General features: G+C 44.7%; 1 protein-coding gene across 1 annotated transcript in view; it reads left to right on the top strand.

The window, feature by feature from the left end:
* Window positions 1-3,045: 3,045 nt before the first annotated feature.
* The window catches only part of EVL (Enah/Vasp-like), a 172,445-nt gene continuing 156,368 nt past the window's right edge, over window positions 3,046-19,122 (top strand). The window contains exon 1 of the mRNA XM_032134984.2: window positions 3,046-3,684. Within this exon, the coding sequence (XP_031990875.1) occupies window positions 3,680-3,684 (5 nt within the window). The 5' untranslated portion in view covers window positions 3,046-3,679. The remainder of the gene's footprint in view (window positions 3,685-19,122) is intronic.

Raw genomic sequence — 19,122 nt, 5'->3', positions numbered from 1 at the left:
CAACTGCTGGTAATAACTGAGTTGGGCAATGAAATTAATGGTGTGAATGAAAAAGGGGTGCAGGGTCACAGATGGTCCCCCAAACCCCTGAGACATCTGTGGTTGTCTAAGCGTGCTTTACTTTGGATTCTGGCATGCATTTGTAACTCACTTATGCTGGTTAATATGAACCAGACATGGTCTCATTGGTGAATCATCAAAACCAAGTGTGTTTCTTTCCATTATTTGCGGTGAGTTTCGTTTTGGCAAATACTAAGTAATGGAGAAGATGGTCCACGGGGCTGGCTCCTCAGCAGTGACCCCAGGGCTGGAAAAACTTCAAGAACTGGGAAGGCAGTCTGGGGCCTTGGAGTCTGCAGAAATATATGCTCATCTGGCTCTTATTCCAGTCACCTGTGTGACTTTGTGGGGCCTGTTTCATCACCCTCTGGACAAGTACGTTGGATGAGATGCCCTTTGAAGACTTCCTAGCTCTGTTATCTGTGACTCTGTGGCTATCCTGAACCCAACAAACAGCCAAAATCATCTTTCCTGCCTCCCTTACAAATGGGAATTCCAGCCCAGGAGTGCTTGGAGGCATGGGTCGTCAGCCTGGCTGAGTGTCCTGCACCACACACATCAGATGTCATGAAATCACTGACTCTGGCAAGGAATCTTTCCAAATCCTAGGACTGGTGACCTCCAGAAATAAGTCATTTGGGGGAGCCACATGTCCAAATGTTAATTTTCTTTTTATCAGAAGAATGGAAAACATGAATTCATGTACTTTTAAGGAATAAAGCCTTTGTTCAGAAAATGCAAAACGTGCCAAATAGACTGTGGTTTCAAATTATGTTTCGTTAAGGAAGAGGGGAGGGGAGGCAAGGGGGAGGGTACTGAAGAAGGGCAGAAAAGGCCTTTCTCGGGATCTACTTTGTGTGGACGTCGGCATCTCATCTGAGCCTCAGCAGCACCTGCCAGATGGGCTTTAGGATTCCCACCTGCCAGAGGAGGAATGGAGGTCAGAGAGGGGTGAGCTGGAGGATTAACACAAGGAGCCTCTGACTCCCCAAGCACTCCGGGGTCTGTTAAACAAAGACCAATGCCCACTCAGGTGGAAGCAGGGCACACGATAGGATGTGAGTGGTCCCAATCTGTCTTTTCTCAGCTCTTCCTGCAGCTCATGAAGCCCTCTGATGAACAAACATCAGATGCAAGAAACAACCTCTCCAGGAGCAAGATGGTAACAGCTTGTCAGACTTCAGGGCAGCAGGGAAAATACCTGATCTGGAGGTCAGAGTGGGCCACGTGCTGAAAGAGCATCAATAAACCAGGCTGCAAACAATCAGGCCTGTATCCCAAGGTCTCAGCACAGGACTCTGATAGGCAGTGACCAGGGGTTAACCTTTCCTTTCCATAGCACTGCTGGAATGTCTCCAGGTGACCTGAGGCTTGTCCATTTTAGTAATTTTTAGGATGCAACAAGGCTCTCCTGTAGCAAAGAGACCACTCTTGAACTTGTGAAGAGACGGACAAATGAGGTTATGAGAGGGTACCACCCTCAGGGGCTGCTACCAGGGCTGTAGGAGATCATGGTACCCTTTCAGGTTTGACAACTCTGGGCTTAAACAAATACAGAAAGGAAAGCAGAGATGCTACAACCAATCGCTAGGGAACTCTGAAGACCTGTACACGGTGAGGGAGGTACAAGGAGACAGGGAGAGAGATAAGCACATAGAGACCCAAACTGCAACCCATGACACTGATGTTCAACCCCAGCAAACTAGAACTCATGGGCACTGGGATTCCGAGTCAGAAAAACACTGCTTGAGACTTGGCTCCACCATTTACTGTATCTTGAGCAAAACTGCTTAACACACACAGCCTCTCCTCAATCCTGGACAGGAGGAAAATAACGACCCTTCATTGCCCTCCTAAGTGCCAGACACTGACAAACGCCTTAAATGCCCTTGTTCAGACCATTTTTTAAAAGGTAGCTATTAACGTTCTATGACACAGGGGGAAGGGAGGCAATAGTGCCCATACTGGTAACGCATGAGGAACTTTGCCTTCTTTTTTTTTTTTTTTTTTTTGAGACAGAGTCTCACTCTGTCTCCCAGGCTGGAGTGCAAGATCTCAGCTCACTGCAACCCCTGCCTCCTGGGTTCAAGTGATTCTCCTTCTGCAGCCTCCCAAGTAGCTGGGATTACAAGTGCGTGCCACCACGCCTGGCTAATTTTTTGTATTTAGTAAAGACAGGGTTTCACCATGTTGGTCAGGCTGGTCTCGAACTTCTGACCTCAGGTGATCCACCCGCCTCAGCCTCCCAAAGTGCTGGGATTACAGGCGTGAGGCACCACGCCAGGCCGGAACTGTGTCTTCTTACACACGGGGAGTGAGACCTGTGTGACAAACGCATTTAAGGCGTTTGTGTCTGGCAATTAGGAGGGCAATGAAGGGTCGCTATTTTTCTCCTGTCCAGGATTGAGGAGAGGCTGTGTGTGTTAAGTAAGGAGGATCTGGGGTTTCCAGCCAGCAGTGAGATTCACTAACCTTTAGGAAAGATGGGGATTTAAAAACCAGAGACAACCTGGACGAATTGCTTTACGCTGTGTATGGTAAATGTGATTTTTCACAGGCTGTGGTTCTGAGGCGCCGTGTGGGCTCTTGTTGAGCTGGGGGAGATACTTCGAATACTGATATCGCCCCAAAGCTGCAACTCTCTGGCCCCGCCACGGCTCCTTATGTACAAAGAGAGGGAATCAGTCGTCGGTGACCTCGACGGCCCTCGGATCAGGGATGCCCCGAGTCCGAGCGGGCAGGGTGCTCAGCAGGGCCAGGTGACGGGAATCAGGGGGCCATCGAGCACCGACCCTGGCTCCCCCGGTAGCCTCTGTGAGCCCTGGGGTCAGGCGGGGACTGCAGGAGCGTCCGCGCCGGGAAGGAGCGCACCGCGCCACGTGCCAGCCCGGCGCCCCGCCCCCACCTCGGCCACGCCCCTCGCGCTTCCCTCAAAGTCCCGCCCCTCAGTCCCGCCACTCTCGTCCGCCCCGCCCCTCGCAGCCTCAAGCTCGGCGCTCCCGGAGGCGCAGACGGTGGGGCCCCGCGCCTTTTGTGTCGGGCTTTGACCGCCGCGCGCGCTCATTCACCTCAGCGGCCGCGGGCGGAGGGGCGCACGTGCGCGCAGTCCCCTCGGCGGGCGGTGGGGCGAACAGCAACGCGCGTACCCTAGCTCTCGGCTGCTGGGCTGAGGCTAGCCCGCGCGCCCGCCCGCTTCTCCCTCGAGGACTCGGAGCCGCCTGCGCGCTCGCCAGGGGCCGCCGCCCCGAGTCTCAAGCGGACGCGCACGCGTTCCCGCCTCCCGGACCCCAGCCGGCTCGCCCCCTCCCCCTCCCCATCCCCCGGCGGCGGCCCCCAGGCACGCGCCCGCGCACACGCCGGCCCGGGCACGCGCCCGCCAAGATGGCAGGGGCCGGGGCCCAGCTGTCAGTCGCCGCCACCGCGGCCCTTCCCCGCAGCTAGCGGCCCCGACGCCCACCCGGAGAAGATGAGCCCCCGCTGCCCCCCGCAGCCCAGTCAGACGCGGAGCCGCCGCGCCCGGGGCCGGCTCCCCCGCTAGGGCCCGCGCCCCGCGCCCCGCCGCCGCCGCCGCCGTCGCCGGGTCGCCCCTGGCCCGGCGCGCCCGTCCCCGGCAGCGACAATGAGGTGAGTCGGGGCCGGCGCCTCGTGGGAGGCGGCAGCGGCGAGCGTCGGAGGGGCTGGACTGGGGGCCCGCGGTGCCCCCGAGGGCGGGAGGGGGGCTCCAAGGGCGCGGGGGCGTCCAGAGGACCGCGGGGGCTCTGCAGAGATTCGGGGGCATTCAGAGCGCGGGAATGGCTTCGCGAGAGTCGTGGGGGCGTCTGGAGAGCCGGGAGGGTCTGTGGGGCTTGTGGGGGGCGGTGTTCTGCAAGGGGCAGGCGGCGCTGGCTTTGGCTGCTTGTGGGGTCCTCTTAGGCTCCGGGGGGCCTGCGGCGGCCTGGGAGGCAGACCCCCGCGGGCAGGTGTGGCCGCGTCCCGACCGCGCGAGGACCGAAGTTGGCGGAAGCCCCCGTGCGGTGCCTTCCAGCCCGGAGGAGGCTGGCCTGAAGCCCCCAGGCCTTGCCGAAGCCTCCCCCCGCCAGCGCCCAGAGCCTCGTTTGGGCTTTTACAGGGGTAGTTTCCCCTCGACTTGGAGCCAGTCACCCCCTTCGTCTCCTAATTCTCAACCCTCTTTTTTTTTCTTCTTGCACGCCAGTAAAGTGCAAGGCCCGCAAATGTACCGCTCATTGATGTATCACCCAGCTGGGGAGCCTGCTGGTTATCAGGCCAAGATATAAAACCTTGCTTCTCCCAGAAGCCCCGTGCCCTCTCCCAGTCGCTAAACCCTCCCTTCCTCTCCAGACCCTGTCGTGACTTTTTTTGGGTAATCACTTTTTTTTCCCATTTGTAATTTTACTTTCTAAACACGTATCTCGTAAAAACTGTAGTTTGTAACTATAGTTTCCTTTTGCCTGTTTTGTGTTATTTATGTCCATGAAATAATACAGTATTTTGTGTCTGGTGTTTTTCAAGATGTTTTCGAGATCCATCCATTCTGTTGTAATCGTTATTCATTTTTATTGATTTATAGTATTCTGTTGTAAGAATATACCACAGTGTACACATTCTACTGTTACTAGACATTTTAGTTGTTTCTAGCTTTGTTGGCTATTAATGCTGTTATGGATATTGTTGTGTCTCTCCTCGTGCATTCAGTTCGATTGGGTATATATCTAGTAGAATTTTTAGGTCAAAAGATACGCGTATCTTTAGCATTAGCAGTAAACACCAAGTTGCCAAAGTGGTTCTACGAGTTGACATTCTTACCAAAAAGTGTGTGAGTTCTTGTTGCTTCACATCTTTGTCAACACTTGGTATTGTCAGTCTTACATTTTAACCATTCTGGTGATTATGAAATGATAACCCATTGTGGTTTTAATCTGCGGTTTCCTATTGACTGATGAGGCTGAACATCTTTTCATTTTTATTTGGTATATTTTCTGGAGTGCTTGTTCAGATATCTTGCCCATATTTCTTTTGGGTTTTTGTTTGTTTGTTTTGTTTTGAGACGGAGTCTTGCTCTGTTGCCCAGGCTGGAGCGCAGTGGTGCGATCTCGCCTCACTGTAACCTCTGCCTCCTGGGTTCAAGCGATTCTGCTGTCTCAGCTTCCCGAGTAGCTGGGATCACAGATGCGTACCACCACACATGGCTGATTTTTGTATCTTTAGTAGAGATGGGGGGTTTCACCATGTTGGCCAGGCTGGTCTCTAACTCCTGACCTCAGGTGATCAACCCACCTTGGCTTCACACAGTGCTGGGATTCCTGGCATGAGCCACCTCACCCAACCTCTTTTGGGGTTTATATGTCAAGAAAATAGTTTCCTGTAAAATATTAGAAAGCTCACATGTGTTTTCCCTTTTACATTAAGATATATGGTTCACCTGAAATTCATTTTTGTGTAACATAATGTGAAAAAGGGGTTAAATTTTATTTTTACTTAACACCATTCTTTTCAGCACCATTTATTAAAAAGTTAATCTTTTCCCCACAACTCTGTTGTACCACTTTTGTCATCTTCCAGTCTTCCCTTTGGAGTCATTTTCTTTCTGCCTGAAGAATAGTATTCTTCAGTGCAGGTCTGGCAACAAATTCTTAGTGTTTGTCGAAAAACGTCATTATTCTTCATTGTTTTCTTTTTTGTAAGTTTTATTGAGATATAATTCACACACCGTAAAATTTACCCATTTAAAGCCTATGGTTTAGTGGTTTTTAGAACATTCAGTTATACAACCATTACCACATCTAATTTTAGAACTTTTTTCCATTTGTGAAATGGTTTTTATTAGTTATAGAACTCTTGGTTTGCCATTGATTTCTTTTAGCATTTTAAAAAGTTAATTCACTTTATTTTTCTTGTATAAAAATCCTACATTGTATAGTAGCCGTAGCTGGAGCCTGGGTTCTCTGCAGTGTAGACTGGTTCCTAGTTTCCTCATAGGTAGACTTGGTGAATACGGTCTCCTTCCAGAGGTTGGGGGTCAGATAGCTGTAGGTCTTTGAGATGATATTAACAGTGGCCTTGGTGAAGTTGCCTAGGGTGGCAGTGCAGCCCCTGACTGAGGTGTGGCAGTCCTTAATGCCAGCTGTTATCAGCAGCTTTTTGGGTGCAGAGATCAAGATGAAACTATTGTTTCTGTGGATGGAGATGAGGTGTACCAGCAGAGAGCTGCCGTGGTCTGTGACCTTGCAAGGAATGCCATGGGGCTTGCCAGTGTTGTCTCCTGAGATGCCTCTCTGCACGGGGACAGTGGAGAGCTTGGCAAAGATGACGACTCCTTGGATGGTAGTAGCTGCCGTCTTGGAGCATTTAACACCCAGACCGACATGGATATTTTAGTCCCCAATGGCAACAAGTGCCTTGAATCTGGACCACTGGCCATTGCAAGTCTGCATTTTTACTGGCATAATCTTAAACTCATCCTTGAGGGTTGCCCCCAGGAAAAAGTCGATGATCTCAGCCTCCTTGATGGGCAGGGAGAGGAGACAGAGCTTCAGGGACTTGATCTTCATGTCCTTGACTATGCTGCCCGGTTTGATAATGGGGAGCTACTCCTTGGCCTTGGCCTTGCCACCACCAGCTCCGTGGCCCCAGCCTTAGCCCTGGATGCCACTGCTGTGGCCTCCCATTTTGGGGCCTCTAGGCCCTTCCACTGCACTGGTCTCATTTGCCATTTGGTGTTTTCTTGGAGAACTCTTGTAGCATTTTAAAGCTATTTCATTATCTGTGACTTAGTTTCTGTTGAGAAGTCACTTGTCAGTATGTTGCTCCTTTGAAAGTAGTCTTTTTCTTTGGCTGTTTTTAAAGTTCTCTCTGTCTTTGGTTTTCAGCAATTTTTCTATACTGTCCCTAGTACTGATTTCTTTTTATTTATAATTAGAATTTTTAGGGATTCTTGAATTTGTGGCTTCATGTCTTCCATTGGTTTTGGAAATCATTAGCCATTAGTACTTCAGTTATTTCTTCTGCCCCGTTTTCTCTTACCTTTCCTTCTAGGGCTGCAATGACATATGTGAGACCAGCAGTTCCCAACTTTTTTGGCACCAGGGACTGGTTTTATGGAAGAAAATTTTTCCATGGGGGGTTAGGCGGGTGGTTTCCAGATAAAACTGTTTCACCTCAGATCATCAGGCATCAGCTTCTCATAAGGAGTGCACAACCTAGACCCCTTGCATGCACAGTTCACAATAGGGTTCATGCTTCTATGAGAATCTAATGCTGCAGCTCATCTAACAGGAGGCAGACTGCAGGTGGTAATGCTCACTCATCTGCCACTCACCTCCTGCTGTGTGGCCTGGTTCCTGACAGGCCATGGACCGATACTAGTTCATGGCCAGGGGTTGGGGACCCCCATGTTAGTCCATTTCACTGTATCTTCTATGTCTCTTAACTGTTTCTCTGCGTTTTACATGTTTCTTTCTCTGTTCTTTATTCTGGTTATCTCCTTCTCACTGTCTGTCTCTCTTCATCCCCCCTCCTCTGCTGTATATAGTCTGCTATTAAAACCACCCAATGAGTTTTTAATATCAGGATTTTTAAAAATTATTTTTAAATTTCGTTTTTGTTTTTTATTTTTATTATTTTTCAGAGTCTCATTCCTTTGCTCAGGCTAGAGTGCAGTGGCTCAGTCATGACTCACTACAGCCTTAAACTCCCACCTTAGCCTCCCAAGTAGCTGCTACTACAGGCACATGCCCACATGCCCAGCTTTTATTTATTTACTTATTTATTTAAGTGGCAGGGTCTTGCTATGTTGCCCAGGCTGGTCTCAAACTCTTGGCGTCCAGTGATACTCCTGCCTCAGCCTCCCAAAGTGCTAGGATTACAGGCATGAGCCATTGTGCCCAGCTGATTTTTATATTTCTATTTGTTTCCATTTTATACTTCCAAGCTATCTGCCAAAATTATCAGTCTTGTCTTTTATCTCCTTTAACATAGTATGTGTAATTATCTTAAAGTCCATGTTCAATTATGGCAATCTGTTAGTTGTTTCCAGTGTCTGTTTCTGCTGATTTTCATTCATATTGTCTTGTCTCCTTATGTGCCTAGTGTTTTTTTTAAATGTATGGTAAACATCATATTTGCAAAATTATTTGTAGGAATAATTTGAGGCCTAAGATGATGCTTTTTTCTTCCAGGGATAATTCACATTTGCTGTTGTCAGGCACATGGGAGCATTTACAATCAGGGTTGCCTTCAGTACAGTTTCAGGGACTGAAATAACTCTAAGCTGAGCAGCAGTTCTTGTGAAGACAAACCTGTTCTGTTCACTTTTCCTCCTAATGTTCTCTACTTCACCAGCACCTTTACTCTCCACCCCAACGCCAAACTTTTAGCATTCCCTTCAGAATTGATAAACACCCTTCAGGAAAATTAGCCTCAAACACTGAGCTCACTTTCTCAGGCTCTGACTTGCTTTCCTCCCCTATGCCTCCAAGCAGGCATTTCTTACATTTTTCCCAGCTTTTCTAGTTCTTTTTAGGTAGAGGATTGTTCTGATTTCCTTAGTCCACAGTTCGATCAGTAAAAGTCCCTGATTTTTGCATTTTCAGGAACAGTTTGAGTCAATATTCAATTCTGGAGATTCATGCTACCAGGTTATGGAAGCTGTAGAGAACCGTGACACCTATTTTCTTGTGTTCTGTCCTAATTGTATTAGGTTATCTCTGCCAGTTTGTGAAATGCTTTTGGAATCAAGATAACTTTAAGAATAAATCTTTAACTCCTCTTAATAAATAATTAATTGAAAAAAAAAGTTTAGCTCAGGTCATTAAAGCCAAAGATTGGGGGGGGGGGGGCAGGTACTTTTATCTCCTTTCCATGGTTCCTTTCTCCTGTCTTGATTTCCTTATTTATTTGATAAAAATTATGCTCTAACCAGTCCTCCGGAATGGAAATTTAATTTATTTTTTATTTTTATTTTTTAGATAGAGTCTCACTCTGTTGCCTGGGCTGGTGCACAGTGGTGCTATGTCAGCTCACTGCAACCTCCATCTCCCAGGTTCAAGTGATTCTCCTGGCTCAGCCTCCAGAGTAGCTGGGATTACAGACACCTGCTACTACGCGAGGCTAATATTTTGTATTTTTAATAGAGATGGGGTTTCCCTATGTTGGCCAGGCTGGTCTCAGACTCCTGACCTCGTGATTCGCCCACCTCGGCCTCCCAAAGTGCTGGGATTATAGGCATGAGCCACCGTGCCCGGCCAGAACATTTAATTTTTGAGTCAACAGTAGCATAAGAGCATTCTCAGATCTCGTTCTTTGGGATCTAAAAAAGTCACGGATGGCCGGGCACGGTGGCTCATGCCTGTAATGCCAGCACTTTGGCAGGCCAAGGCAGGCAGATCACCTGAGGTCAGGAGTTCGAGACCAGCCTGGCCAACATGGCAAAACCCCATCTCTACTAAAAATACAATAGTTAGCCAGGCGTGGTGGTGGGCAACTGTAATCCCAGCTACTCAGGAGGCTGAGGCAGGAGAATCACTTGAACTGGGAAGGCGGAGGTGACAGTAAGCTGAGATCTTGCCATTGCACTCCATCTTGGGTGACAGAGCAAGATGCTGTCTCACAAAAAAAAAAAAAAAAAAAGTCGGCAGGGCGCGGTGGCTCAGGCCTGTAATCCCAGCACTTTGGGAGTCCGAGGCGGGCAGATCACGAGTTCAGGAAATCAAGACCATCCTGGCTAACATGGTGAAACCCCGTCTCTACTAAAAAAAATACAAAAAATTAGCTGGACGTGGTGGCGGGCTCCTGTAGTCGCAGCTACTTGGGAGGCTGAGGCAGGAGAATGGCGCGAACCCGGGAGGTGGAGCTTGCAGTGAGCCGAGATCGCGCCACTGCACTCCAGCCTGGGCGACAGAGCGAGACTCCATCTCAAAAAAAAAAAAAAAAAAAAAGTCATGGATGTAGAAATAAAAGTTCTTAAATGGTTTTTCCAGAATGAAGAACCATTTTTCCTTCCTTTTTTTTAAGTCAATCATTTTTTACACAGATTTTTTAAATTGCTGCAGACAGTTTAACCTGGTTCTCCATTGCAGACCGCTTATAGTTGAATATCTATACATGTATATTTACCTGTAGCTGAAGTACTTGGCTTTAGTACATGGATTTACATGAATCCAGGGGGACTATTCATTACCTTTGTTATCAGTTGATTTGATTTGATTATTTAGAAGCAATTTGGTTTACCTATGATAACACTTTCCTTTTTGCTCAGTCCTAAATTTTTAAAATGAAAGTAACGTATTATTTCTCTTGATAGATACTCTCATGAGAGTACATAGATATGACCTATTGCTAAAAGTCTAAAATGTAATATCCAAACCGTGTTCCTTTTGGAGCATCTCAGGAAGCCATAACACTGGAGATGCATTCTAACAAGTGAGCTAAACACTCGAGGCACATATCCACTTATTTTAGCAAAAAAGTACTATTGAATCAACTTATTCAAATAATGAAGTCTGAGTCTTGAGTTTTTCTTTATTTTCTAGACTACTGCCTGAATTCTTGTTTCTCTTTTTCTAACAGACTCTATGTATTTTCGTATTTTCATTGAGAAGTCATTTTTTGAAGGCTTACTGTTGTCTGGTACTGGATTAGATGGGGTAAGGAGGTATAAGGAACTAGACACTCCCATCCCCCACTTTCACCGCCCATGCACAAATAATCCCCATACCTAAAAGATTTACAGAAACTTACTAGGTCTTTCTGCAGTTGCTAAAAAAAAAAAAAAAGAAAACACCCACATATACACAATATGCAATCTATTTCTGCTTATATATTCGAGTCATTTATCCATTGGGAACATTCTCTTCTGTGAACATTTTCCCTATCTGCTTTTTTTAAAGATTTAGATACAGAAGTTAAAAAATTTCTAGGTCATTAAGTTTTGTTCCTGATGATTTTTCCATATTTCTGACATTTAGGATATTGTTCTTCTAGAATTTTAATTATTAAACTTTTTTTTTCCGGTTGTATGTGAAGTTGGCCCTCTATATCTGTCGATTCTGCATCTGTGGGTTCAACCAACCTTGGATGGAAATTTTTTAAAAAAAGATGGTTGTGGCCGGGCGCAGTGGCTCACGCCTGTAATCCCGCACTTTGGGAGGCCGAGGTGGGCAGACTACGAGGTCAGGAGATCGAGACCATCTTGGCTAACACTGTGAAACCCTGTCTCTACTAAAAATACAAAAAATTAACTGGGCGTGGTGGCGGGCACCTGTAGTCCCAGCTACTCGGGTGGCTGAGGCAGGAGAATGGTGCGAACCTGGGAGGTGGAGCTTGCAGTGAGCCAAGATAGTGCCACTGCACTCCAGCCTGGGCAACAGAGCGAGACTCCGTCTCAAAATAAATAAATACATAAATAAAGGATGGTTGTGTCTATACTGAACATGTACTGATATTTTTTCTTGTCATTATCCCCTAAACAATAAAGTATAACAACTATTTATATAGCATTTGCATTGTATTAGGTGTTATAAGTAATCTAGAGATGATTTAAGGTATATGGGAAGATATACCTGGGCTATATGCAAATATGACTCCATTTTACATAAGGGATTTGAGCATCTGCAAACTTTGGTATCTGAGATGGGTCCTGGAACCAGTCTCCTGTGGATACTGAGTATGACTGTATAACAGTTTTAAAAATTCATTCTTCAAATGGTCTGAAATACGAGGTGGAGACTTAAATTACATTTTTCTCAAAATTGCTGGTCAGATACTTGGTTATATCAGTAGTTTATATTGTAGAGATAACAGCAACATTTTCTGGGTTGCACGGCCTTGCAGGCATCTGGATCCCAACATCCCGGGGTATGTGGTTGTAGCTGGTAATGTCTACATGAGTGAGAATCGCCTCTAATTCTCAGAAAGCTTACCTGCCTCCCCTAGGGCCAGTCTTGTACACGTGAGGCATGGCCAGTCCAGCCTGTCAACGGGTCTGATTATGAGCCAAGAACCGCTTCATCTGGGCCAAGGGCACTTTATTAATACTGGAGTTCTACAGAACGCAGTGATTGCAGAATACAGTATAAAATACACAGGTACAAACACAGTCCTCATTTCCCACCCTTAGCCTGTACTAGCTATCACAGTTGGGTCCAAATAGATTTCTGAACCTAGTGCTGCAAATTGCAGGTATGGGGCATTTCCTAAGGTGGTTTTTATAAGGGCTATAGGAATTCCGTGTGTATCTTTCTAGGCTCTCTTGTTCTGTCTGCCTGTTTTTAGGCCTGTGCCATTACCATATTTACCTTGTGGACAGTGATTTTAATTTGAACGGCATCATTGTTTGATGTTATTTTGAATTTTGCTGGTTTGGTGATTTTGTTTGTATTTAATTTATAAATTTGTTTTTTGCTTATCTAGTTATATAAACGTAAGACATTTAAACTTAGTTTTATAGTTGTGTATATAAGCTGGGTGTGGTGTCACATGCCTATAATCCCAGCTACTCGGGAGGCTGAGCAGGAGGATGGCATGAGGCCAAAAGTTTGAGACTAGCCGTGGTGGTGGCAGGCAACATATTGAGATCCTATCTCAAAAAAAAAAAAAAAAAAAAAAAAAAAGTGTAGGCATCTGCTTTTCAGGCTTTTGGCTAGCACTTCTGTTGATTAAGAAAAATAATAGGTCAGGCATGGTGGCTCACACCTGTAATCCCAGCACTTTGGGAGGTCGAGGCGGTGGATGGATCACCTGAGGTCAGGGGTGGCAGACCAGCCTGGCCAACATGGTGAAACCCCATTTCTACTAAAAATACAAAAATTAGCCAGGTGTGGTGGCGGGTGCCTGTAATCCCAGCTACTTGGGAGGCTGAGGCAGAAGAATTGCTTGAACCTGGGATGGGGAGGTTGCAGGAGCCGAGATCATGTCATTGCACTCCGGTCTGGGCGACAGAGTGAAACTCTGTCTCAAAAATAAAATTTAAAAAAAGAAAAATAATTATATATATAAGCTGAATGAATATAAATTAAATCATGTTGTTTCACATACAGATTTTTTCCCCTTTAAAGAGAATATGTGTACTGCCCATGTTTGAGGAACCTTGCAATAGACTTACCCTGTAGATACAGTGGGTGCACAATAAAGCAGTAAAGCAAATACTGTAAGAAAGCAAGTCACATGAATTTTTTGTTTCCAAGTGCATATAAAAGTTATGTTTACACTATACCATAGTCTGTTAAGTATGCAGTAGCACTATGTCTAGAAAATGTACATACCTTCATTAGAAAATACCTTATTGCTTAAAAATGCTAGCAAAGTGAGCATAGTGTATTGGAAAAAATGATGCCAATAGATTTGCTCAGTGCAGTTGCTACAAACCTTCAATTGGTAAAAAACGCAATACCTGTGAAGCTCAATAAAGTGAAGCCCGATGAAACGAGGTCTGTCTGGATAAGCTTGATGAAGGGACTCTTGAGTTGCCAAATGAACATATCACAAGTGCTATAGTAAGAGTGGTGGTAACTCAGGGGAAAGCACTTCCAGCTGATGTCGGGGTGAGGGTGAGAAGAGCGGCCAGTCCCTTCATGAAACAGTTAAGGAGAGTTTGAAAACAGAATGATATGATATAAAGAAGACAATATAGATCAGCATTGATCCTGCTCTTTACAGATAACCACATCAAACCTGTGGTATAGTTCCTTTATCATTCCCAGGTATAAGTGAAACATTTTTACAAAATTGAAAGTGTACTGTATATTTGTATTGGGCATTGTACATTTGATATATGTGCACTTTCCCCTTACTAAATATTTTTTGAAAACAGTTAAAATAGCTGAATAATAGTCTATCAGATGGTATACTATAATTTATTCGTTATATATTTTAATGGTATTTTTGGGACCAAAGGGTATAAACATTTTAAAGGCTATCAATATATACTACCAGAATGTTAATTTTGAAGAAGAAAGAGAAAGAGATAAAATTAGTGAATAGAAGTTTAATCCTAGAGGCTTAACTTGGAGGTTCTTCCAAAAACAAAACAAGCACTAAAGGAAAGACTTTGGAAAGGAATCAGAAGAGAGAAGTAAATAGAGTTAAGAGGGAGAGGGGAAAAAAAAAACTGTACTTTGAAATGGTGTAGTTCTGTCTGCTCACCAGGGGAGGGAGTCCTGTTCCCAGTTCCTCTGTAAGCGATTCATACGAAGATGCATTGTCTTTGTCTTTAGGGCTGTCTACTCTTCAGTTTGCAGTTAATGTAGGTATGTAAAGGGACTTCTTAAAAAGAATTTGAGTTAGATTTAAAATGTTTTAGTTTAATTTAACCCCTGTATACTGAACAGCCTGAGTTTTAGAGTCAGACCTGGATTCTGCCCCAGAGGTACTACTTACCAGCTGACTTTTAGCAATTTAGTTAACCTTTATGAGCCTCCATTTTTCTCAAGTATAAATGAGGACAGTTCACTTTCTTCAGAGGGTTTTGTGAGGATCAAATGAGAATACGTGAAAAATTCTTAGCTTATGATATTCAGTAAAGGTTAGTTATCTGCCCTACTCCACCCCACCCCAGCCTCACCACCCTATATTTATTTTCTAGGGTTTATCTTCCATGAGGATATGGGACAGTTCTGGTTTCAAATATTCTGCCCTTTTGTCAGATGATTATATAACTTCATATGTGATAAATTTTGGTTTAGAAACTGCAGTTGCTATTGATGCATCATCTTCTAAGAAAGATCCAGGGACATTCTCTATGAAAGATGAAATAGACAAAGATAAAACAGGAGACATAATATTTGGAGGTAGAGGCTATAATTGTACCAGAAAACTTAGGTTAAGAAATAGTTCCTTCAGTCGAGCACACTTAGCTGTGAAATTCATGGAAGTCATGGCAAAAAGGGAAACATAAGCCAGTGAGTGCCTCTCCTTGGGTAATAAAGGAGAGACGTGCCATTTTATAGCTCTAAAGGTGTGTTTTCTATGGAACTTAAGGAGACAGTGGACCTTACAAGAGCTTGGTTTTGGCAGCCGCCTACACCCTTTTCCAGTCCGTTTCCCATGTATTTGTCCTGGGCCTCTTCTTTAAAAGGTTCCAGCACTCTCAACCGTTCTCTGGGTCCTGCCTGCTGCTCTGCTGCTTTTGTGGAGCTGTGTTTATTGCACTGATCTTCTCTTCTCCCTTCTCTCTCAAAGAATTCTTAAATAAGAAAAGATCTGATGAACTAAATCACGCAAGTTGATCTCAGTCTAGCTGCTTCGTTTTCCTCTTTACCTTGCTAACTTCTTAGCCTTCAAATCTTATTTGAAACATCACTTCCTCAGGGAGGCAGCCTTTGACCCTTAGCCTAGCTGAGGGCCCTTTCCTGTTAATTACCTTTGTGATATCCCATATTTCCTCTTCTGTAACTGTTTATATGTGTGTAATTACCTAAAATTTCCCTGATCTACTGAAGGCTTTATAAAGGCAGAGATTATGCTTGTTTTGATCTCTGCTAGAACCCCAGAGCCTAGCACTGGTACTTGGCACTTGGTAGATGTTTAATAAAACATTGACACTGCCACCTATACCTAAAATGGATAGTTGATCATGGCATTCATCCCAGTTTGGCATGGATCCTTCTAAGGACAGCATTTCAGGTGGTCATCCCCAAATAGTAGAAGCTAGCATCCAAGCGAAAGCTGTTTTATTATGTGCTTCATGACTTAATGCATTACTGGGGTGACAGTGATTTAGTCTGTTGTGTCCTTACTGCTGCCATAAGACATGATTTGTTTGGTGATGTGTGGATGGGTATTTTTTTCTGTGATTTCTTTGTAAGGACATTATCCACTGTAACCCTTAGTATCCCAGACGTTTCTCAAACTTGAATATGTATAGGAATCACTGGGGGGATGTGTATGTATGTATGTGTCTTTCCAAAATGGAGACCCCAGCCCCATCGCCAAGGATGAATGAATGCTTTTCTTTCTTTCTTTTTTAAATTAATAGACTTTGTATTTTAGAACAGTTTTAGATTTATAGAAAAATTGAGAAGGTAGTACAGAGAGTTCCTGTACACCTCCTGCATACATATAGTTTCTCCTGTTAATTAACATATTAGTATGATACATTATTACTGATAAGTTATTATTTGAGATGGAGTTTTGCTCTGGTCACCCAGGCTGGAGTGCAGTGGTGCGACCTTGGCTCACTGCAACCTCCACCTCCCAATTTCAAGTGATTCTCCTGCCTCAGTCTCCCGAGTAGCTGGAATTACAGGTGTGGATCACCACACCCAGCTAATTTTTTTGTATTTTTAGTAGAGACTGAGTTGCACCATGTTGGCCAGGCTGGTCTCGAACTCCTGACCTCAGGTGATCCACCCGCCTGGGCCTCTGAAAGTGCTGGGATTATAGGCATAAGCCACTGCACCCAGCTGACATTATTATTAATTAAAGTCCAGCATTTATTCAAGTTTCTGTTGTTTTTACCCGATATCCTTTTTCTGTTCCAGGATCCCATTCAAGACGTTAGTTTAGTTTGTATATAACAACGTTAAGTTGTTATATCTCTTTAGGCTCCTCTTGGTGGTGATGGTTTCTCAGACTTAACTCATTTAATTTTAATCATATTTGCTTACATTTTTGCTTGACAGATACATATATATTCAGTACCTACTATATGCAAGATAGTGGGGCTAGGGATAGAGAGCTATGGAGACCTACATAAGCCTCAAGGAGTTTATAGCCAAGAAGAATAGCATGGGGCATATGAGATGAAAGTGTCAGAAAAGAGGTATGAATGACATAATTTTTATTTATTATTATTATTACATTTGAGATGGGCCTAGGGGAACTGGCAGGATTTTGACTGGGCTTATCTTCTGTTTTGGTTCTTCACCTTGGTATTTCCTTGAACTGGTCTTCCAATTGGCTTTTCAGATGCTTGAAGACAATGGACTTCAGTAAGTGTTGCCTTTTCTTGGTTAAAAGTCCTTGGTCTTGGCCAGGCGTGGTGGCTCATCCCTGTAATCCCAGCACTTTGGGAGGCTGAGGTGGGTGGATCACCTGAGGTTGGGAGTTTGTGACCAGCATGACCAACATGGAGAAACCCCATCTCTACTTAAAATACAAGATTAGCTGGGTGTGGTGATGCATGCCTGTAATTCCAGCTACTCTGGAGGCTGAGGCAGGAGAATCACTTGAACCCAGGAGGCGGAGGTTGCGGTGAGCCAAGATCGCGCCATTGCACTCAGGCGTGGACAACAAGAGCGAAACTTCATCTCAAAAAGAAAAAAAAAAGTCCTTGGTCTTTTAGCCATTCATTACTAATTAGTGGCCCTTCTGTGGACCTTCCTTTCACTGAGTTCTGGCCTGCTGAAGTCCTTTAGCAATTTAGATCTCTAACTTTGGCTTGAATACAGAAAGATGTTTGACCTAGCACACAAATGAAACCCTGAATACAAAACAGAAACATACTACACCTTGGAGCCTCTTTGCTGATAGATCAAAATCAAATGTATTGGCTGGGCATGATGGCTTATGCCTGTAATCCCAGCACTTTGGGAGGCCGAGGCGAGCGGATCACCTGAAGTCAGGAGTTCAAGACCAGCCTGACCAACATGGCTAAACCCTGTCCCTACTAAAAATATAAAAATTAGCCGGACGCAGTGGCATGCCCCTGTAGTCCCAGCTACTTGGGAGGGTGAGGCATGAGAATCGCTTGAACTCAGGAGGCGGAGGTTGTGGTGAGCTGAAATTGCACCACTGTACTCCAGCCTGGGTGACAGAGTGAGACTCTGTCTCAAAAAAAAAAAAAAAATCAAATGTATCCACCGGCACTGCGTCTTTCTACCAGCTGAGATTTCTAAGAGAACAGCTTCAGGGTCCCGTTTATGAGCATTTTCTTTCCTAGGAAGAAGGAAAATGCTCTCCTCAATTTGTATCATTAAGGAAAATCGAACTGTAAGCAACAGACTGAATCAGATAGAGTGTCCCAATTAGAGGAGCAGCGCTAGGAAGGGAACCAGCTGGTGCCTTCACAAGATCAGAGTGATATGCTTCAGAGTGTCCAAGGCTACGGGTGATGAGGCAGCATGACTCTGAAGTGCACGTATGGTAATAATTCCACAAGTATTTATTGAGTTCACTGTGCTGATTTCTGGACTATGAATTGAAGACATGGTTTTCTACACATGTAGCTTAGTTCCAAGGAGATAGAGTATAGGTACGTGCAATTCCGCATGTCTACAACTGGACTTACTACCCCTACATTTATGAGCAATTGTTTTTTGACAAGAGTGCCAGACAATTCAATGGGGAGAAATAGCCTTTTCAACAAATACTGGGACAAAATACCCACGTACAAAAGAATGAAATTGGACCCTACCTCACACCATGTACGAAATTCAACTTAAAGTAGATTGTAAACTTAAGTGGAAGGACTAAAACTTTAGAACTCTTATAGGAGAAAATGCAAGAGTAAATCTTTGTGACCTTATGTTAGACGATGGTTTCTTAGAAATAGCGCCAAAAGCACAAATGACCAATAAATAAATAAATTGGATTTTATCAATATTAAAAATGTTTCTGCTGAAAATGGTACTGTCAATAAAGTAACAAGACAATCCTGATAATGGGAGAAAATATTTGCAAATCATATATCTGATAAGAGATTTATATCTAGAATATATAAAGAACTCTAATATTTTGCTATGGTCTAAAAGTTTGTGCTCCCAAAATTCATATGTTTAAATACTACCTGCCCCCCCAAGATTATATTATTAAGAGGTGGGGCCTTTGGAATATGATTAGGTCATGAGGGTTGAACTCTCATATATGGGATTAGTGTCCTTATAAAAGAGGTTAGAGGCCGGGCGTGGTGGCTCATGCCTGTAATCCTAGCACTTTGGGATGGGGCGGGTGGATCAGCTGAGGTCAGGAGTTCGAGACTAGCCTGGCCAACATGGCGAAACCCCGTCTCTATTAAAAATACAAAACTTAGCCTGGCATGGTGGCACACGCCTGTAATCCCAGCTACTTGGGAGACTGAGGAAGGAGAATCACTTGAACCCAGGAGGTGGAGGTTGCAGTGAGCCGAGATTG

This window comes from Hylobates moloch, unplaced genomic scaffold, assembly GCF_009828535.3.
Source record: "Hylobates moloch isolate HMO894 unplaced genomic scaffold, HMol_V3 SCAFFOLD_16, whole genome shotgun sequence".
Classification (NCBI taxonomy): Eukaryota; Metazoa; Chordata; class Mammalia; order Primates; family Hylobatidae; genus Hylobates; species Hylobates moloch.
The sequence above is the reverse complement of the archived record's forward strand: the minus strand, read 5'-3'. Positions and strand labels throughout refer to the sequence as shown.